A 23,644-nucleotide genomic window follows, 5' to 3' on the forward strand; every position below is an offset into this window, starting at 1 on the left:
AACCAAATCTGGTTTGAGTGTGTGCACACACACGTGCACTTGTCACGGTAACACTGTTGTGGTCAAAGCACTTTTGCCCAAGACAAATTTCCCCCTGGGGACAATCAAGTTAATCTTATTGTATATTATCTTACATTTTATGTTGATTAATTTTGGTTATTTCTTTTTTTTTATAAAAGATCTCTTCTATGACGCAAAAGACACTTTATATTGATTATTTCATAGGGACCAATACAAATTTGTCATGTTTCTGTTTGTTCTGTGCCGAGGCAGAGTTCAATTGTGCCACGAGGGGGCGGGGTCACCAGCCTTGCGCACCTGTTCCCCATTACCCATCAGGGTCCTTTAAGGGCTGGTCGCTACAGGAGAGCGAAGCTGGGTTATTCCTTCGCCATACTCCCTGCGTCCAGTGAAATCCCCTGCCTCGCGTCCTTCTCGCTTGTGATCTTTTGGTTGGTACTTTTACTCTAGTTGTATTTTTGCTCGCTTAATGTTTTCTGATGTTACTTTGTTTCGAGTCGTTTTCCCGTAGCCTCTGCCCCCTTATTGCCTTCCTCCTCAGTTGAAATTAAAATTATTATATTATATATAATATATATATATATTATATATATATTATATATATATATATTATATATATATATATTATATATATATTATATATATATATATATTATATATATATTATATATATATATATATGTATATATATCAAAAGGCGAGCGAATGACGGAAAAGTCATGTGACATGCAGGGTGTGGGAGGGGCTTCCGAAGTGACGCCACTTTCCAGAATTCCCCCCCCCCCCCTTTTTTTTTTTTCCAAGTCATCAACGACGAGAAGATACCCAGTCCAAGCACGTACAGTACTTTATTTCCACTCCGCTCGACACTTGGGTCTGAGACGCTCTCTTAATATATATTATTATTATTTTTTTTTTTTAAACTTCAAGCCGAGCTTCACGTGAAAACATTGGAGGTGAGTGTGTTTTCTGATGGTACCTGACGTGGTTCCTCGCTTCTTGGGGCTAACGATAAATGCTAGCCGCTATGTTGTGCGTCACTATTTCCGGACAAAGAAAGACGTGCGAAATTCGGAACCTGACGTGACACGACCGACACATTCGTCTTCTGACGAACGCGCTTTCAGCACTCGATAATTGTTCAGTAATATGCAGAAGAAATGTCGTAACTTGTTTATCACATGACAATTATTCCGCATGACGTGATCGAAACCTTCAACGTGTCTTTTATCCTTTGTCTGTTTTGAAGATGTTGCATCTATTGTTACCGGGAGACTTTGGATTTTAATTTCTTTTAATTTCGTAACAAAGCAACGCTGCTATTTTAAATTTTAGTATTTGCTATCAAAGCAATGCTGGCTCCTCTTGTTTCTATGTCTTGAAATATTAAACAGTTTGTCCAATAGGCAGTCTGATCGTTAATGGACTATACTTAATAAGTTTGGTTTGATTTTGGCAGTCGCAGTCCAAACTTCCCGTGCTCATTTATACCTACCCTTGTTTCCCCCCCATCCGTTTTTCCCAGCGAAGCTCTAAGAAGGCCTCTGTTTTCTAACGACCCATACCCAATGGGTTTGGGTTTACTGACTATAGTCCTCCTCCTTTTTTCTTCTGTCTATAGTTTGAATGTTATTGTCTCCGCCCCCAAGCCAATCTGTTTGATTTCGCTGTCCTGCATGTTTTCATTTTTTTGCCCTCCCAAGACAGCTGATTTAAATGATCAGGTTCGTTATCAGGCTTGTACTAGTGAGATGATCATTTGAATTAGGTGTGTCGGAGGACGGACCCTTTAAAAACTTGCAGGATAGCTGGCCCCCGAGGAACAAGTTGGTCTGTTGTAGTGCCAAAAACGCAGCTGGGTGAGACCTCTATCCCCTCGAATTTTGCAAACGACCATTTCAGTATTTGTAAGGGTCCTTGGAGCAAATAAAACGTTACATGTGTTAGCTCCTGGATCAAATGTTGTGCACTATCCATGCAGGTTCCTCACTCCTTCATTGCACAAACTCCAAAAGGAACAAAAGGCCGCTCTAACACAACAAAAAAAACGTGTTTAAAAATTGAATAAGTGCTCTTTTTTTCACCAACATATTCAATTATACAAGTATATTTGTTACTTAACTGAACATTTGTTACTAAGCTGAAGTTTAGTAAATAAAAAAATGCACGCTTCCCTATAACAAACCGAGTCGATTTCTAATTATTTTGCCTAAACAGCATTTTTAAATAAAATGCCGCAAAATTTTTGCTGGCTTCATTGCCTCGTTAGCAAGCAATTTCAATCACGAAATTTTGACAAATTCAAAATTATTACATTCTTAAAATTATATTAAAATGGTTAAATCGATTGCTTTATTGAAGAGTAATGAGTACTTTCACAATTTAATATATAACAACATGAAATTAATACGTACACACATTTTTAATAACCCAAATTATTTCACGGACCCCTGCAGTCAGGCCGTGCACCAACGTTTTGTGATTAACAATGATGTACTACTTTGGTCAGTATTGAAAAACAAAAATACATTTGTAGTTTTATAAGTTTTTTAAGTTATATAAAGTTATATAAATATATACAATGATTTTTTGGGGGAGTAGATTTTCCTCCGTGTGACCCGCAAGCTAAAATGACTTTGACACTCCTGGCATAGTAGGATGCTGTGGATATTTTCCGTGAGAAAGACATACATGGGGGAGTTGAAGTGAAGTCTCTAAATGCAGATCACAACTTAATGTGAGCCAGCCATACATTCTGTTGCCATTGTAGAATGCAAGTTTCAGTTCTGTGAGCAAACAAGGGATATCGCCATGTCTAGTGCAACCGTGACCAGAAATTTGCATACAAAAAGGCATCATTCAAGACAACCCTTCTAAAATAGACATTAGCCACGGCTAACATTGTACATATTCAAATAAAAATGCATATGTAACATACCACTTTGGGCTGTTGCATCTGACTTTAGTCTTGTTAGCACCCCGTTTGCCTTTTAGCAATGATATCTCACAGGAAGCACTTTGCATGACTCCAGACTAAACATAAGTAAAATTACACGCGCAAAATAAAAAAAAAAAATTGATATATATATTATTGGTTCTTTGGTCTTGTAAATCAGTGGTCCCCAACCTTTTGATCACCACGGACTGGTCAACGCCTTAGATTTATATTGCGTACCGGGGGGGTACTGGCTGCTCTAAAAAAAACATCATCCTTCTCACTATGTATGTAATATCAACGGCGGCCAGAGGCCAATGGTCATATTGCGGACCTGGGGTGCTGGCTGCTATAAAACCCACATCATCCTTCTCACTATGTATGTAATATCAACTGCGGCCAGAGGCGGCACCAAAAGTTTCAATGTCGCAATCAAGTGGCCGAGACCGTGCTAAATATTGTGCTGACAATGCTGCGCTTTCGTTAGTTTAGCACAGTAACTACGGTTCAACAGCTGTTAAGTGAAGCAAACGCTGCACATACCAGTTGTCCCAAGTTCTCGCTTCTACCTTTCTACAAGCCAGGTGAGTGCTTTTTCTTGGATCTGTTTTGTATTGAAAGCTCAGCTGGCCGTGTTGGATCGCTCCCGGTGACCGCAAAGCGGCCGCCATGATTCTTTCCTGCCCACTGCGTGAGCCGTTGAATGTTCCCAAAGTTGATTGGCTGTCAACTGCTACAATTCATATGAGTCTCTTGAAGGGTTTAGGAACGATTTTTATTATTCTTTACATGATGTAATGTAGTTATAATTTGTATTTGTTACTGATTTTGACGCATTTTTATAATTTATTTAGTATTAATATTTATTGAATTACATGTAAAAAGCAGCTCTATGAAAAATTAAAGTTACAAAATGACTTTCGGAATGAATTAATTTTGAAAGTAGCGGTACCACTGTAGCTTGAATTTGAAGCTGTTTTCAAACTTTTGATTGGTACTGCATATGCATGATGTCATCCTGAAAGACAGGCGGCCAAAATCCATTTCCTGCTTGCTCTTTCCTGTATGTGGCACTTGATCATAATAGAATTGTGCCAACAAAACGAAGCCCATGGAAAATTAACAGTGAGCCATCTTCAAATGGCCCAACACAATGAGCTAGTGTGCATGAGGACCAACAAGCACTCCATACATCTCAGACACACATGCTTGTGATTGTTTGTGGTCGCTGTGATGCACTTCTGATAAGGACTCAATGCTTTGCCCATTTATTGGGTGTCAGAAGTCATTTAGAAGCTTTGCCCTCAAGTCCAATGATGACGTAGCCTGAGAGATATTTGCGCCTGGGGTGGATGTACTGCATACATTAGAGAAGGGATAGTGTGTAAGATTCAGACCGTTTTTTATTACGGACAGCAGGATGTGCTGTAGGTGGTGCATTTACCATTGTAGCTGTAACAAACATGGCCACCTCTGGAGAAGCGCCACCCCCCATGTAATATAATTTAATGATAACTCAACCTATGATTATATTTAAAACATACTTTTGGTCATTAAGAACACATTCAATTGCAAGTTTTTGAAATATACATTTAATTTAATCCTTTTAAATAAAAAAAAACGGTCTAAATCTTACACACTCCCTTTAAAGCCACACAAATAAATCAGGCATGAAAAGAAATCATACTCTTATTTTGCTGTTCCCTTTGAAAATGATATCTTGTGATTTTGCATTTGACGGGGAGTAATTACTCCCGCTTCCTTTTTTTGTGCTGATGGAAAAATAAAGCCTCATGTAGCACTTACGATATATTTTGTTTTACTCCTCTAGATCAGTTGTTCTCAAAGTGGGGTCCGTGGACCCCTGGGGGACCATGGCCTGACTGCAGGGGGTCTGTAGTGTAATGTAATTAATGACAAAATGTGAGTTTTGTGATAGAGGTCACGGAGCGACATCAGATATGCGCACGGTGACTCACTTTGTGCATGTCTGAAGTTGCTCAACTTGGTCCAATGCCTGCTCAGGGAGTTTGTGTGAATGCGCAGACACATTCAAAATTAGAGGGAACACTGAGGACAGTATAGTTTCACTTTGCTGTTAAAGTATGAACTGTTGACATAAATGAGATAACGAAGAAAAAAATATTTATAAAGAACATAAAGCAAACAGTCATCAGTACAAAACAATGTATGCAAAAAATTAATTCACAAACACATATTAGTCACATACATGCAAATGAATAAAGGTACTGTCACTACTGTACTAAATAATATGCTACAAACAATTGTGACTGATAATGCTCCTGGCGTTTTCCCCTTACCTTTACTCGTACTATCTATTTAGCTGCTCACTTGGAACATTTCATATTTATATCTTATCATATATCTTGTTTATCATAAATGTACTGATGAATAAAAATAGTTTTCATTTGGGAAACAGTGTAAAAATATAATATGAATAAAATAATAAAATTTTTAATCTAAAATGTCAATGTGTCTTGTTCTACTTTTTTTTTGTTTCATTTTAATTTAGACTATAAAAGCTATACAGTTTATAGATAGTTTAAAAAATAGCAGTTCACATGCTATTTTTGTGGAAAAAGGCATGCTCCTTACAATCTTTTGGGTTTGAAGTGGACTCGATACCCCACAAATGACCCAAGGAGAGTTATATATAATAACACAGGAGTCAGAGATTTAGTTTTACCACTGCAGTGGGGAGAGCTCGAAGGAGAGCATGACCGTGTGTCAGCCTTGCTGCAAAGTCTCTCTCCACGAGCTCTCGGGCTGCAGCCTTTTATTGAAAAGTTGTTGCTAAGTCGTAGCGGGTCTCATGATTCAATCTGTCGTATCGCATGACTATTTCGCAAATGCCAGGCTCCGGTCGCCCTTTGAACATTGTTTCCAAGGAACATTGTTTCCAACTTACACATCCCTATGGCAATGCATAGACAATAGGGAGCCGGCATAGCTCCTGGAGCAGCTGGAGCACATGAAACAATGCCGCTGCACCAGTGCAACAGGTATTTTATCATTAATTTATCTTACACAATCAAAACTAAAAAAAATATACAATCTCCCTTTGTTATTCTGTCTTGCAAAAATAACCCACATTGTATTATGATTATTTGCACTTACATAGATTGAAGCAGAAATCTTTTTTAAGTAGTTGAGTCACTTCATTTGAATCAAAAATCGATTCTGAAACGAATCAGAGACCCCAAAATTGGAATTGAATCGAATCGTGAGACAGCCAAAGACTCCTACCCCTATAATCACGATTATTCATCATATATATATATATATATATATATATATATATATATATATGTCTATTTATTTTTTACATTTTTTTTTTAATAAACTATATACATTGCTCACAAAAATTAAACGAACACTTTTTTATTGGGCCTGGCATGAATTAAATTAAACCTGTCTGATAGTTTTCTGGTTGGTAAAGCAGCTGAGGGCCTGATTAATCAATTTCAACTGAATTGGTGTTCATGGAATTAACAACAGGTGCAGTTCAGTAGCAACAGGTGCAGTTCAGTGGCAACAATTAGAACACCCTCAAAACAGGACGGGTTTTACATGTGGAGGTCATTTCAAGTTTCTTCCTCTTGATCTTTTTTGGCTGGTTTTCCACTCGTGCTGATTTTGGCTTGCGTAATTATCTCTACTGGCAGTATGAGGCGATTCCTTAATCGTACAGAAGTTGCACAGGTTGTCCAACTTCTCCAGGATGGCACATCAACACGTGCTACAGCAAGAAGGTTTAATGTATCTCCTAGCACAATCTGCAGAATATGGAGGAGATTTCAGGGGACTGGTGGTTATTCTTGCAGAGCTGGACAGGGCCTCAACCCCTCAGCAGGACCGATACCTGCTCCTTTTTGCAAGGTGGAACGCCCTGAGCACAGCTCGTGCCCTACAGAATTTCTTCCAGAGGGCCACTGGTGTGAATGTCTAAACCCAAACAATCCGGAACAGACTTCATGAAGGTGGCCTGAGGGCCCGGCGTCCTGTAGTGGGCCCTGTGCTCACTACCCAGCATCATGGAGCTCGACTGGCATTTGCTCAAGAACACCAGAATTGGCAAGTCCGCCGCTGGCGCCCTGTACTCGATCAATCAATCAATCAATCAAATTTTATTTGTATAGCCCTAAATCACCAAAGTCTCAAAGGGCTTCACAGATGGAAAGAGGTCATGTGGAGACCTCTTTCGAAAAAAAAAAGTCGTACAGAGACATCTTTTAAGTGTAAGGTACATAACAGCATCCCCTGTCAAACCTCCCAGAAGGGGAAGGAAAAACTCAACAACCCCAATTAGGGGAAAATCAGAAACCTCCAGAAGGGACCACAGGTAGGAGGAGCCCCCTTCCAGGCCCACCGATTGAAGTGGATGCTGCATGTACTGTACCAAACACAGACATACACACAAACAACACAAATCACAGAAAACATATTGTGCTATATAGTGCAGTGATGTCTTGACAGCAGGCAAAGCCATTGGGCAGGAACCATCCCACATTCCAACCAGGTGGACCGCAGACGGCCGATCTCCTAACCCGCGATGGTCGATCAGCGCAGGACCTAATGGAGGCGGTCAAGTCAACCCTCACCATCTAGCTAGCCCCCTCTCCCAGCCCGAAGAGGGGGGCAGGAAAAAAGAAAAAAGAAGAAAGCTGCAGACAGGCTCAATTAACTAAATGCTTTTGAATATAAATGTGTTTTTAGTCGGGATTTAAAGATTTCTACTGAGGTGGCTGCGCGAACTAGAATCGGAGTAATATCAAACTTTCTCGTCCTTGTCAATAGTCTCGCTGCTACATTCTGTACACACTGCAGGCTTTTAATGTAGGACATGGGAAGTCCAGAAAACAAAATGTTACAATAGTCTAGGCGCGACGTAACAAATGCATGAATTAATGTTTCTGCATCGCTAAGAGAAAGAATAGGGCGAATTTTAGCTATATTGCGGAGGTGAAAAAAACGCCGTTCTTGTCATGTTATTAATATGTGTTCAAAAAGAGAGAGTTGAGTCAAATATCATGTCGAGATTTTTTGCAGAACTACTTTGGGAAATAATAGTTTTCCTGATTCAACGTGGTATTCTTAAGCAAGTGCTGATGATGAGCAGGGCCAATAATTAACATCTCTGTTTTACTAGGGTTGAGAAGCAGAAAATTGGAAGACATCCATTGTTTAATCTCGGCAAGGCAGGCCTCCAGTTTACTGCACTTGCACGGATCTGTTATTTCTAAGGGCATATAGAGTTGGGTATGATCAGCATAGCAATGAAAACTAATAGCATGTTTATGTATAATATCGCCAAGATAATCATGTAGATGTTGAACAGTAAGGGACCAAGTACTGACCCCTGCGGGACACCACATGAGACGGAGAAAGATTTAGAGATCGCATTGCCATAAGAGACACTATGCGTCCTTCCCAGGATGTAAGATCTGAACCAAGAAAGTGCTCCCTGCAACGTCGTTCAACATGACAGGTTTGGTGGTGGGTCAGTGATGGTCTGGGGAGGTATATCCATGGAGGGACGCACAGACCTCTACTGCCTCGGAAATGGTTCTCTGACTGCCATAAGGTATCGAGATGAAATCCTTGAACCCGAACCCATTGCCAGACCCTATGCTGGTGCAATAGGTCCTGGTTTCCTCCTAATGCACAACAATGCCCGGCCTCACGTGGCAAGAATATGCAGGCAGTACCTGAAGGATGAAGCAATTGAAACAATTGAATGGCCTTTACGATCCACTGACTTTAACCCAATAGAATCTCTGGGATATTATGTTTTGGTCCATTAGGTGCTGCCAGGTTGCTCCTCAGACTGTACAACAGTTCAGAGATGCCATCACACATATCTGTGAGGAAATGCCACAAGACACCATCCGTCGTCTCATCAGGAGCATGCCGCAACGTTGTCAAGCATGCATACAAGCTCGTAGGGGGCCACACAAGATACTGAAAAGCATTTAGAGTTGCAGAAATTAAGTTTTGGAAAAAATGGACTAGCCTGCCACATATTCATTTCAGTCTAATTTTATGGTTTCTAAGCAATTGAGCCCTCTGTAGGCCAAAAACTTTATTTCCATTAAAAGACCTGGCATACTTTTGTTCCTAAGACACTGCCCTGTCATTATTTGTACAGATATCCAACTTCATATTGAGATCTGCTGTATCTAATGTGTTTCTTTATAGTGCTCCATTAATTTTTGTGAGCGGTGGGCCCCCGTGTTACAAGATTAATCCGTTCTGCGGTTCGGCTCGTAAGGCAAATTCACCATATGGCAGGCAATCCAAACCTATGTTCAATAGCTCATGCATTTAGAAACCCAGGTGAAAACATCAAAATTGTACATGCATTGTTAAAATTGGTACCAGCATAGTATAGTGTGCTACATACATATAATATACATGTATACAATCAGAAAACATCATAAATATAAAATATAAAAAAGATTTACCTTTTGAGTGGCACTTATTATGCCCATATTCCCTAGTAAGGGTAGCCTAGGCAAGGCTAGCTTCGTATTTCTTGATTAGCTCCATTATTGTTAATTCTCTCTTTAACATCACTAGCAATCTTGGGACCCATGACTAACCCTTTCAAGTTTGAATTTTGCAGTAAAATGCTCTATAAATACGGTTTTGTAACCACTCACAATAGAACAAAGCTTTATCGTTCCGCCATTTTGAAAAGAGTGAGGCCAACCAATAGCAGACCAGCATCTCCAACATGTGACGGCAACAGAAAATAAGTGCAATTACCTAAAAACGTCTGCAGATAAAGACAAAACAACACAAATACAGCCAACTCCCTAGCTTCATGACAGTTGTTTTTGTCGCAAAGCCGGGAAAATACCGTAAAGGGGGCACGAAAAAACTCAGTATTCCACATCGCAACATGAAAAAAACGTAAGCCAGGGATGTTGTAACACAGGGGTCCACTGTATATAGACAACATTTAAACAATGTCACGGCAACGGGCTCAGCAGAGTACATAAAAACTTTAAGGAAATTCGATATTTTTTGCTGCCACTCCATGGCACTCGCACTATGACGAAAAATAGGCTTATATATATATATATATATATATATATATATATATATATATATATATATATATATATATATATATATATACACAGTGATCCCTCCTACTTCGCGGTTAATGGGGCCTGTCAACCCCCCGCAAAGTCTGAAACCCGCGAAGTAGGGTATCAGTTCCTAGATTTCTATGTACGCCCCAATATAGCCGCAGTAACCATAAACAATCCTTTTTTTTGGGTATTTTTTGCGTATTTTATTTCCTTTCTCCTATTATTTAACATTACATTATCATTAGTAACATTATTAACATTATTGTATATTTATTAAATAACTAATATTACTTAAGTTTGTTGAGAATTTGTTCTCAGGACTGGTTATCTGCACCTAGACTGGTGAAAGAGTACGCAAGTCATCACATTCAACTTCATATTTATTTTGGCTCATGTATGGTGTATCATGTAGTATCTTTTGAATAATAAACCAACAACCATCTTAAAGTCAGTCAACTAACATATAAACAGTTAATCTATTAATTTACTGTATTTTTAGCCGACAATAGCGGGTTAGCAACAACTAACAACAACTCCTAACTATAAAGTCCAACCTCTACACGAACGAACACATAAACAGAATAAACACTTAGCGCTTACTAAACATAGGCAGTAGCGTGCATTATCAACACAAATGATAATAAACTATAAATATGAGCTTATGTTGTCATTCACTATATCACCGTAACGAGCCGAATGACGCACAGAGAACGTAAAACAGGAAACGGAAATGCAACGCGACCCGACAAATTAAAAGCATAAATTTCAACACAAGATAAAAAAACGTCACGAACTGTAACACTTTAAGAATTCTCAACATAGTGATTAACTAATATTACTTCGTTATTTGATGAGTACAGTACTGATTATTGTACTTTTTTGCTTTTTTCAATTTTTTTACATTTTTGCGCATTTTTTAAATGATTTTTTTTATTTTTAAATATTTTTAATTTTTCCGGGGAAAAAAACGCGAAGTACTGAGACCGCGAAGTAGGAGGGATCACTGTGTATATATATATATATATATATATATATATATATATATATATATATATATATATATATATAATGTATCTATAGGCTTGCATTCACCAAAATAAACAGTGGTCACAATCGATCAGTCTTTTCAATATCCCCCAAGTTTTCTTGATTGCTCTTTCTCTTGGCACTGTGATGTACAGTGTATCCACTCGGGTGTTCGCAAAAGTTTTTTTAAGAACACCATAGCACATTAAGGAGCTCTCTTTACCTCCATACTGAGATGTACAATACTGTATATCCACTCGGGGGTCCCAAGAAGTTTTTAAAAGCACCTTTGCATGTGTGTCCAGCTTTGCTGCAATGGTTAAACAATTCCTAGCTTCGGCAGAATTTTTTCCTCATCCCGGGGGAGGCGGGGGACATTGAGTCTGAATGGACCACGTTCCGTGCTTTCATTGCCGAGATGTCGGGTGGTTGGTACCTGTTGTGGTGGCAGTCCCTGGACATGGTGGTGGCCAAGCGGTGTACGGCTTACGGCTTTGGCGATCGCTGAGACAAAAACTCAAGCGTGGGAGGAATTCATGAGGGCATGGAAAGCGACTTCAGGACGGCTTCAAGGAAATTCTGCTCCACCATTCGGCCTCTCAGTGCACTATTAACACTGTGCATAGTGATGGGGCTCTATCTCTCAGTTCCGAAGTGGGCAAAAAACTCCTCTGTGGTAAGGGGGTGGGTGCTTCAGGAGTCTGGGATACCAGTCGCCCGAATGCGGGCCCCATGTATGACAATCAGAGTTTGGTCCGCATATCCAGTAGTAAGCCGAATACATTTCCAATGAGGCTGCCCTTTGTTACCAATTTTGTTTATATATTTTATGGACCGTTTTTCTAGCTTTAGCCGAAGCGTTGAGGGGGTCTAATTTGGGAGCCTCAGCATTGCATTTCTGTTATTTGCAGATGATGTGGTGCTGTTGGCTTCCTCAGGCCGTGAACTCCAACTCTCACTGGAGCGGTTCGTAGCCGAATGTAAAGTGGCTGGGATTAAGATCAGCACCTCCAAAACTGAGACCAGAGTCCTCAGTCGGAAAAGGGTGGAATGCCTTCTCTTGGTCGGGGATGAGGTCCAACCCTAAGAGGAGGAGTACAAGTATCTTCGGGTCTTTTTCACGAATGAGGGCAAGATGGAACGGGAGCTCGACAAGCAGATGGATGCATATTCATGATCAGATGTGTAAAAAAAAAAAAAAGCATTGAAAGTTCATATCGTTTTATTGTTGCAACATTAGTTTTAGCATTTGCATCACTGCCTCGCAGTCTAATCTCGCTTCCGCCCCACCCCCTCTATCCCTATCACCGCAAGTTACTCGATATACGATGTAGAAATGCCTCTAAAAGTAGTGTAATTTTGTCATGTTAATAGCACACACCCTGTGTTTTAATAGGACAGTCGTGATATGTGTAACCACTAAGATCAGGGCTAGACATACTCGTGCTTTTGTAAAAAAAAAAAAAAAAAAAAAAAAGTAAAAAAAAAAAAAAACGGTGGGGGGTTCGACTTATAAGCAAGGTCACCATGCTCGGAAAAATACAGTATTTATTTTTTCAATTGTAATTTAAACATGACTGCATTTTTTTAAATACGTTACCCTCCATGTTTGACATGCAAATATTCATGCCGGTGTTCGTGGCAATGATTGGAAAAAAAAAGTGAAGTTTACAGCGCCGTTCCCTCTGACGTTGGAGATATTTTTTGGTTTCTTCTTGCTGCACTGTTTGTGCCTGCCCAGTTGCACTGAATGTAATGTCAGTCAGCTGACTGTTGGCTTTCATTTCCTCTTTTCAACATGTCCCTGTTTTTCATGGTGTGTAGTTTTTGTGGCAATGTTTTTTTTTCTATATATTTTCCTTTATACATTGGCTTTTTGACAGGATTATGTATTTGAGTTGCCGACACAAAATATTAAAATGAAGTTTGGGTCGGTACATTGACACTTAACTTACTTAACCTTACTCAAGGTACATGGTCTTTGTATCTTGGACTGACATATTTCTAGCTACACATCACTACACGACACAAGTTGTTTATGTAATGCGGCACTTTGCTGTCATAAAACAATAATGCAATACAGTCGAATTGTTTCTTTTCTCATTACAGGTGATTAAATATGTAATGATGATGTAATTGAGTTACAGACAAAATCAGGGTTTCTCCAACTTTTTGGAATCAAGGACCCCATTTAGAAAGCAAATTTTCCAAGGACCCCCATTGCAAATGTTTGTGGAAATAAAACAAAACAAAAAATTTTTTCAAATTTATTAGCGTTATTAAGTATAAAAATTGAATGTGCCCTTTTTATTCAGCAACAGGTTCAATTTGAGAGCAAGTATATTTTTTTTTACTTTTCCATTATACTGGTTTAGAAAATAAAAATAGCAAATTGCAGGCCTCCTTTTAACAAACCAGGCCCATTTCCAATTATTTAGTCCAAAACAGCATTATAAAACAAATTATTATAAAACAAATTATTCAATGTATTCAATATAATTTATCGTCTCATTAGGAAGCAATTGTAGTCACAATACACATTTTGACAAATTTCGAGATTATTACATTTTTAAAAGTATATGTCATTCATTCAATGCCAGGGACGTATTTTCATGTTTTATTAGAGTCCTGACATTCAATCCAAGATACCGTATTTTTCGCACTATAAGGCGCACCTAAAGGCCTTATTTTTTTTTTAAAAAAGCTGATGGTGCGCCTTATAATCAGGTGTGCCTTATATATGGATCAATATTTAAATTGGGATTCGTCGATGGGGAATGAACTGATAAAGTAAGCTTTACCTGTTTCTTTTGTGTGTTTACAGTTGAACAAGGTTGGTCATATTTACTGAGATATCATGCTATTGAGAGTTTATTATTTGAGTTATTATTAATTTGAGTTTTACTATATTGTGATAGAAAAAGTTTTAAAATGTCATTAATTGAGGGTGCACCTTATAATCCGATGCGCCTTATTTATGGAAAAAGTTTTAAAATATGTCATTAATGGGGGTGCGCCTTTTAATCGGGAGCGCCGTATAGTGCGGAAAATACGGTACTTAAGTATTCCATACTTAAGTACATTAAGGACATTAATTTGCAGATACTTAAGTATTCAATCCATTCTTAAGTATCTGGGATTGGATGTCCTGACTCATCAAGAAATGTGAAAATACAACCCTGGCATTGAATGAGTTAACCTGGTTGAATTGATTGCTTTATTGAAACAACGAATAAATTTGATTTGTTGCCCAATACAGGTTTTAGTCAAGAACGGTACGTTAGACTTCAAGATTGCTTCAAGATTAAGGCGTTGTCTCCACCACAAGTGTCCAATTTAAGGCCTGGAGGCCAGATCCAGTTCACCACATCATTTTATGTGGCTCGCAAAATACTGATTTGATTTGAAGTTTCTGGCTAATTTACCAAACTTGCAAGTTGTTTTCAACTTTTAAAAAATTGTGAGGAAAATTAATATACATAAGCATTGAATTGATACTTGGATTGAAGCACTGTGGCCCAGAGATCGGCCGATATGGGATTTTCAGGACTGGTACAGATTATTCGTAGTTAGAGAAGGCTATTTATATATATTGGATATTTGGAGTTGATATTCATATGCGGTAAAAGTGGAAAAATTGGCGCAAAAAAATCGAGTAATACAAACACTGAGCTCCATTGAAATGCCTAAAGCATGTTTAAGAAGTGCCGCTTGTTATGCCCATATTCCCTAATAAGAATTATCTCCAGCATCGTTTCCATATAAATCATCTTCTTACGTCTCTCTTTAATATCACTAGCAATCTTGGGACCCATGGCTAACCCATTCAAGTTTGAATTAAGCAGTAAAATGCAATTTAAATACGGTTTTGTCACCACTAACAATCGAACAAAGCTTTACCACTGCCATTTTGAAACGAGTGAGGCCGACCAATAGCAGACCAGTATCTCCGTGTGGAGACGCCGACCAATAGCAGACCAGCATTGTACTGATGCGTTCCATGGAAGCAGTTTGACGACAATAGTAAATAAGTGCAATTACCTAAAAACGCCAGCAGATGGAGGAAAAACAAAACAAATACAGCCAACCCCCTAGGGTCATGGCAGTTGTTTTTCTTGCAAAGCCGGGAAAATACCGTAAAGAGGTGATGAAAAAACTCAGTATTCCACATCGCAACATGAAAAAAACGTAAGCCAGGGACACTGTAACACGGAGGTCTAAATCATCTTCTTACGTCTCTCTTTAATATCACTAGCAATCTTGGGACCCATGGCTAACCCATTCAAGTTTTAAGTAAGCAGTAAAATGGACTATAAATACGGTTTTGTAACCACTCATAATTGAAAAAAGCTTTACCGTTCCGCTATTTTGAAACAAATGACGCCAACAAATAGCAGACCACAATTGTAGTGACTCGTTGCAAGGACAGCAACTGAAAATAAGTCTAACTACCAAAACACGCCTGCAGATGGAGACGAAACAACACAAATACAGCCAAGCCCCTGGAGTCATGAGTTGTTTTGGACGCAAAACCAGGAAAATATCATAAAGAAGGGATGAAAAAACTTACTAGTACTCCAGGGCACAACATGAGTCAACATAAGTCAGGGACGTTGTAACACGGGACCCCCGTGTTTAGATATATTTTAGATATATTTTTTATTAATAACACAAATTATTTCATGGACCCCCTGCAATCACGCCACGGATACCCGGAGGTCCGCAGACCCCGCTTTGAGAACCACTGGTCAAAATAAATAGAATCATTAGGTGGAGACAGTCAACATTTAAAATTTTATCTGGGGCAAAAAAATCATAGATGACTCAAAAATGTTCCCACTTGATCTTTGATGTGGCCGACCAGCATCAAGCACAGTCACAATGGTAGTAAACATTTGTCAGTTGTGCGCATTGATTTTCCAAGATGAACATTCTTCTGAGGTCAGCTGGGATTGGCTCTAGCTCTGTCTACTAAGCATTATGGATGCATTCTTTGCTTTGCTTCAGCAAAAAAGCAACAATTGGCTGTTGTATGTCCTTGCATTTTGCTTAGCTTTAATTATGGATTGTTTAAAAAAAAAAAAAAAAGAAAATGGAGTATCCTGATTTTAAAATCTTTCGTCATTTAGTGCAGATGCCCATTTTTTCAATTTTTTTCCATCTCAGACAACAACTGTCCATTTTCTGAATTTTGCATCATTGTTACTGTACTTTGAGATAACTTTGCAATGTCAACAGTGGCAGTAGGCCTACTTGTGTTTTTTAACACTAAAGAGCAATTTAACTAGAGCCACAACAATTAATGAGTTTATCGATAATTATTTAAATGATCAATCGTGGATTCATCATTTTGAGACCCAGTCTAATCTAAATTTGTTATCAGTACCACATTTTCAGCACTTTAAGGCGCAATGGATTATAAGGCACACCTTCAATGAATAGCATGTTTTCACATAAAGGGTGCACCGCATTATAAAGTGCATAGAATAGAAGCTGCAGTAGTGGCTGGGGTTGCATTGTGCATCCGCTAGATGGAGCTGCACTAAAGGGAATGGCAACAAAATAATCAGATCATTCAGTTTATTACTGTATTTTCTCCTCTCTAAGGTACATCAGATTATAAGGCACAACTTCAATGAATGGCCTATTTCAAAAGTGTTTTCATATATTGGGCGCATTGCATTATAAGATGCTTAGAATAGAAGCTACAGTAGTGGCTGTAGTTGTGTAATGCATCCACTAGACTAGATGGAACTGCGCTAAAGGGCATGGCAACAAAGTTTTCAGATTAGTCAGTCAAAATTTTATTCGACAATCAGAAATTAAGAATAAAGATGATTTGAAATACTGCTTGATTACATTAAAAGACTTTTTAGATCAATGCAAAGATGAATCATACATTAAAAGAGTATAATTTTGATTCAATGAAATATTATACTTAAAGTTTTTAATCAAATTGCAGCTAGAAACTTTAAAATATGTTGTTTTGTTGACTGAAAAATAGTTTAAAATAGTTTCTGGATTTATTTGATAAAATCCCACTATGTTTTACAAAATCTCGCTTTTTTTGTGCCTTGACCCCCTCGGTCAAAATTGGAGCAAATATAGCATATAAAAATATTGGTGTTATGAAAAACTTTATTTGTAAAAAATACATTTATAAATGAAATGCAGAGGTAAAAATTGAAGAAAGTACATGACGATTAAGTTATTTTATTTTTTCGTCTCCCCGCATCGGATTATAAGGTGCACTGTCAGTTTTGGAGAAAACCGAAGGCTTTTAGTGTTCTTATAGTACGTTGATCATTCTCTCTTTGTGTTGAATCAAATTAAAACAATTGAAAAAATGTGCTTTTACTTTTTTGCCATGTTTCGAACCAAACTACACACCAGATTCGGTTGAAGTTGGGAAATTGTGTAAAATGTAAATAAAAAGAAAATATAACAATTTGAAAATCCTTCTCAACCCATATTCAATAGAATACACTACAAAGACAACATATTTTAATGTTCAAACTGATAAACTTAATTGTTTTTTTGCCAAATAATAACTAACTTAGAATTTCATAGCTGCAACATTTAACAATTGCATCTGACTTGTCTGCTTGTACCACAGCATGTGTTTCACCTGTCCTGTTTTTCTTTTTTTTTCCACTCTCCCATATAGGATGTCTCTGTATCCATCCCTCGAGGACTTAAAGGTTGACAAGGTGATGAAGGTAAGCTGTGCAGCCTCATCGTTCTCTCCTGAGAACCTAAGTAGCATTATGAAGGACATGACACGTTATTTTTAAATATGCTGAATTTTGATGTCTCCTGTTTCTGAGAATTGATTGGGACAAAGTTTTACAAATGGAAATCAAGTAATGACGCTTTGCATGCCCTCCGTGCGCTTTTTGGATCTTACAAGAGGGCTCTCAAAACGCAACTTCAAAAATGCAATTGTAAGTTCTCATTTTTTATCAAAAAGACAAATCTATGGGAATGCCAGTGAAACAATTTTTTTTGTAAGGGTTCCAAGTGATAACATCCAATGTTATTTCCAACATACAGTGATCCCTCACTACTTCGCGCCTTGCCTATTACACCTTCAGTGCATCAGGGATTTTTTGGGCGGTAGGGGGGAGTATATTACGGCGGCGCTCTGTGGAAGTTTCCTGCATGCCAGACAGACAACGTAACTATAAATGCACTTGCCACGGACACTCCTCGAACGTCCAACAACTGCAGTACACATATTTGCTTAAATCTTAAATTATTAAACATTACAAACTATCTGAACTGTTGTCCCTTTCTGTTCCCATTCCCTTTGAATGTAGTCACTGAGAGCCGCAGTCATATTAGCGGCACCCGGTCTTATTAAAGTGAAAGCTGTTGATGACCAGACATGCTAACAATGAAAGTGTCCACTTGAAATTCCAATTTATTACAAAAAGGAATCTCGGTAAAAGATTTGCAACGTGCTCCGGTTAAAGCTCCTTCATCCTCTGCCTTGAGTCTATCCAACAGCGTGTGTGTTGTATGCTCAAGTCCCTTCTTGGTGTAAACTTGCGGGAGTTGGGGTGGGAGTAGATTACAACTCCTGCCCTCATTGGTCGATATCGCGCCGGGAGCCAATCACATGACTTGCAGGACACGCAAACATGCTTTAAAGCAGGGCTTTTGCAACTCCAGCTTTCGAGTGTCAGCGCTTTTTCAAGTTTTCTCTCCCCAACACACTTGTCTACTGTATTACTGTTTGAGTCACGATTCTATAAATCCACTTAAAAGTTAAAATTAATCATTTATGTACTCACCCATTGAAGCATGCAATTAAGTGTTATCCAAGCCAACTTTTCACAAATGGGGCTTGTTTTGTTTTCGGAAGTTTAGAAAACTTTTCATTATTTATTTATTGTTTTTTTAATTGCATGAGTTGGTAGTCCCCACGCAAGCACATTTTGACCCTCCAGCGATGCGCCGTGCAACGGAGTCCCTGGTGGGTCAAACTGCTTTGCGGTGCGCAACGGAGCGGAGACCCAAGCAGGCTTGCCACAGCACAGTGGGGCGGACACGCAGGACTTGAAATCCAAGGTGTATATGTAGCAGGGCTTGTCTTAGTCTCCTTTTTAAAGATAACCCTGACAGAATATAACAATTTTTTAACTCTATCAGTGCCTAGAGTTCTCGGAAAAGGCAACCTCGAGATCAGGGACTCTCCATTTTTTTGGGAGTCAGAGACTCCTTTTAGAAAGCAAATTTTCCAAGGGCCACTGTTGCAAATTTTTGCAGACACAAAACAAAAAAATAATGTTTAATGTATTATTTATTTACATTTAAAATTTAAATAAGTGCCCTATTTATTCACCAACAGTAACTTGACAAGTATATTTGTTACTTTTCAGTTATACTTTTTTTCCCCCAACTCTATTTACTGAACATTTTTGAAACGAACAAAACCCAACATACTGTGAATATACAGCAAGTCACATTGTAACGGCAGAGCTGTATGTTCCCCAGTCCACCCTCATCCCACGCCAAATGACAAATAGTCTCTCCCACACACACTCACATCAACATAGTGCGTGTAACTCCCAAGAGAAGGAGAAAAGAAGAAAGAAATGAATTCAAGAAAAATAAAATACATACAAAAAATGTAATCAATAAATTAAAATAAATACAGTAGACCCCCGTGTTACAGTGTCCCTGGCTTACGTTTTTTTGGCTTGGGCTTGGGCTTGGCTGTATTTGTGTTGCTTCGTCTCCATCTGCAGGCGTGTTTTGGTAGTTAGACTTATTTTCAGTTGCTGTCCTTGCAACGAGTCACTACAATTGTCTCCTCACGGTAATGCTGGTCTGCTATAGGTCGGCCTCACTTGTTTCAAAATGGCAGTGGTAAAGCTTTGATCGATTGTTAGTGGTGACAAAACCGTATTTAAATTGCATTTTACTGCTTAATTCAAACTTGAATGGGTTAAACTATGGGTCCCAAGATTGCTAGTGATGTCAAAGCAGTGCTTCTCAAATAGTTGGGGCAGGCCCCCCCCTCCGGAGGAGGATGCCGGGAAAAAGGCTTTGTTTTTGTCATGTGGAATGTAATTTCAATAAAGTAATAATCTTCATAATTTTCTTTTAGTTTCAGGCACTTTGATGCACTTGCTTCTTTTTTTCGGTTTTAGACTAAGCTGTTACCCGTATAAACGCGATAAAATAATTAACAGTTGTTGAAAGTTGATTTATATTGCATTTTTCTGTTGTTAATGTTAAAAAGGATAAATGTGTAGGTATACTGAAGGAATCTGGTAAAAGCTTGTTGCCTTAACCTAGTTCCTAGCGTGTTCGTTTTTGTTGAAAGATTGCCCATACCACAACATAGTGAAACAATTGATTTAATCCAGACAAAGTGGGAAAGTACACGAGGACTCGGGCCAGTCCTGCCACGGGTCGGAGCAGAAAATGGCAACGTTTCACCTTCAACATTCAGTTCTTATACCCTTTTGGGGCAAGTAGTCCCACTGAGGAATGCAAGTGTGTGTGTGTGTGTGTGTGTGTGTGTGCGTGCGTGCGTGTCGGTGTGTGCGTGTGTGCGTGCGTGGGGGTCTGTTTGTGTGGGGATGGTGTTGTGCAGGCGTGGGTGTTTGTGAGGGGATGGCGTCTTCAAAAGTCTTTGTTCTTTGAAGCGGGAGGAAGTCTGTCCACCATAAACCCTGGCTGGTATCTTCTCTTGAAGGTCACGCCTGGCCTTTTGTTCCTGGTGGAATGTTGTCTCGGGGGATGCTATCTGTTCCTTTTGGAGGTGCCGACTTGTCTTTATTTCCCCTGGGCCAGGACCATATCTGCTTTATACTGACATTACGTCGTCTCAATCTTTATTAGAATAACTCAGTTCCATGTACACACTATTTTATTGATATATTGAATTTGAAAAATATGATTTTTCTTCAATACCTAAACCATTTTCATCAATAATAATCTTATCTATAGGCAAAGCATCGACTGGGGGGGGCGCAAAAAGTTTTCTCTTATCTAGGGGGGGGCTGGCAAAATATAGTTGAGAAACACTGTGTTAAAGAGAGAAGTAAGAAGATGATTTACATGGAAACAAAGCTGGAGATAATCAAGAAATAAGAAGCTAGCCTAGCCTAGGCTACCCTTACTAGGGAATATGGGCATAACAAGCGCCACTCAAAGGTAGATAAATCCTTTCTATATGTTTTATTTATGACGTTTTCTGATTGTAAACATGTATGTTATATATATATATATATATATATATATATATATATATATATATATATATATATATATATATAGTAGGTGAAATAAGTATTGAACACGTTGCCCATTTTCTGAGTAAATATATTTCTAAAGGTGCTATTGACCTGATTTTTTTTTTTTTTACAAGTTGTAGGCAACCACTTGTGCAACTGACATTTGCAACGAAATCAAAAACAAATGGCCATACATTAAATTATGTGCAATAATATGAAATAACACTGGAAAAAAGTGTTGGACACATTTGCTGAAATGTATTTAGTACTTTGTACAAAAGCCTTTGCTGGTTATTACATCTTCAAGATACCTCCTGTATTGAGAAACAAGTCTCATACAATGCTCAGATGGGATTTTGGCCCATTCTTCCACAAAAAAAAAAATAAAAAAAATCATTAGGTCCTGAAGATTCCTGGGACCTCTCCGATGAACTCTGATTTTTATTTTCCCTACATTTTCAATAGGATTCAAGTCAAGTGACTGGCTGAGCCATTCCAGTAGCTTTATTTTCTTTCTTTGAAACCAAATGAATGTTTTCTTGGCTGTCCATTTGGGATCAATATCTTGGTGAAATGTCTACCCTGTTTCATCTTCATCATTCTGACAGATGGCAGCAGATTCTGATTAATAATATCCCCGTATATTTGCCCATTCATCTTCCCTTGATTCATACAGAGTTTTCCAGTACCATTTGCAGAAAAACAGCCCCACACCATGATGTTTCCACCCCTAAACTTTACAGTATGTATGGTGTTTTGATGGTGGTGGGCTGTGCCGTTTTTAATCCACACATGGCGAGTATAATTGTGTCCAAACAGCTCGATTTTGGACTCATCTGACCAGATCATTTTCTCTCAGTACTTTCCTGGCTTGTCCAAAAACAGCAAACTTTAAAGTTTTAACATGCATTTTTGTTGAGCAATGGTGTGTTGTGCATTGTGAGCGTGCATATAGGCCATTGTGGTTGAGCGTATTACTACTTGTTATTTTAGAAATAATGGACCTAGAGTCACGTGACGCAAGCGGTGAAGATGGCTGCCTAGTTCGAGAGCTCTGCAGAACATGCGGTATACTTACTTTTAAAAGGAGCATATGTCTTCGTAATTCGCCTACTTGCGGACTTTTAAACCCAAGGAGTAAATATCTTATCTTATCTTATCCAAGTCTGTTGACAAGACACTTGGTGCTTGCGGCCGCAGTTCTCCATCGCCGATAATGCATGATACTCGAAGCAGCGCATCAGGTCAAATGGCTAAAGACATTGCAAAAATGTATGCACTGCTTAAAGAAACGTCTGAGACGCAGGAGATGAAACTTAGTGCCATTCAGGCCGCAACGAATGCTGTGGAAGCGAAGTTGTCCGATATAGCCATGCGCTTGGGACAAGTGGAGTCTCGCGTTGACTTTTTGGAAGAGGCTAATAAAGCGCTCGAGGCTAATCCTCCGGCTACTCAGGCGGACATCGAGTCCCTGCAAAGGAAGGTGGACGACCTGGAAAATAGAAGTCGCCGGAACAACTTTCGTTTTGTTGGCTTTCCGGAGGGTTCCGAAGGACCCGCCATCCTGGCCTTCACGCGCTCAACAATCTCGGAGTTACTGGACGTCGAGTTTCCTGGGGGCCTGCAGATCGACCGCGCGAACCGGAGCCTGTGGAAGCGTAAACCGAACGGCCAGCCCCCAAGAACCATCATCGTTCGGCTTCTACGTTTCCAGGACTGCGAGCGAATTGTGGACGCCGCACGCAAAAAAGGGAAGCTGCACTGGAACGGGCACCACATAATGATCTTCGCAGACTACTCGAAGCTGGTCACCGACAAGCGGGCGGAGTTTCGCCAGTGTAAGGCACTGCTTCATGATAAGAAGATTCCATTTTCCTTGATGTTTCCAGCGGTGCTCGTTGTCAGGGTGACAGGTGCCAAACGTGAGTTCACCAATCCCAAGAAAGCTCTGGACTACATTCGCGCTTTGCCAAGTTAGTTACAGATTGGTGTAGACCCTGTTGATTTTTGCTATAGGTCGGTATCATGACATTATTTGTTCTCGTCCAAAAGCTCTCCCCCTTGTTTGTTTCATTCGTTCGGCTACCCGTCCTTTTTCTGTTTACATCTTTATTATCGGTTTAGTGTCAATCGACATGATTTGGTGTTCTCTACTGAAACCATCATTATTCTTAAACATTTTCCAGTTGCAAAATCGTTGTCGTTTTGTTCCGGTGTAATTTTTTTTTTCCAGTTTGGAAATTTTACAGTGACTGCATGACTGCTCTCTTTCAGTCTGAAATACTGGTTAC

General features: G+C 39.1%; 1 protein-coding gene across 2 annotated transcripts in view; it reads left to right on the top strand.

Moving 5' to 3' along the window:
* The first annotated feature begins 814 nt into the window (after positions 1–814).
* The window catches only part of sdcbp2 (syndecan binding protein (syntenin) 2), a 64,163-nt gene continuing 41,333 nt past the window's right edge, over positions 815–23,644 (top strand). For both annotated transcript variants that reach the window (XM_088440983.1, XM_088440991.1), the window contains exons 1-2: positions 815–977; positions 17,771–17,822. In XM_088440983.1, coding sequence (XP_088297109.1) covers positions 17,772–17,822 — 51 coding nt within the window. In that variant the 5' untranslated portion in view covers positions 815–977; position 17,771. The remainder of the gene's footprint in view (positions 978–17,770; positions 17,823–23,644) is intronic.

The sequence above is a fragment of the Hippichthys cyanospilos genome, chromosome 2 (genome assembly GCF_059441005.1).
Source record: "Hippichthys cyanospilos isolate Australia breed blue-spotted pipefish chromosome 2, RoL_Hcya_1.0, whole genome shotgun sequence".
NCBI lineage: Eukaryota > Metazoa > Chordata > Actinopteri > Syngnathiformes > Syngnathidae > Hippichthys > Hippichthys cyanospilos.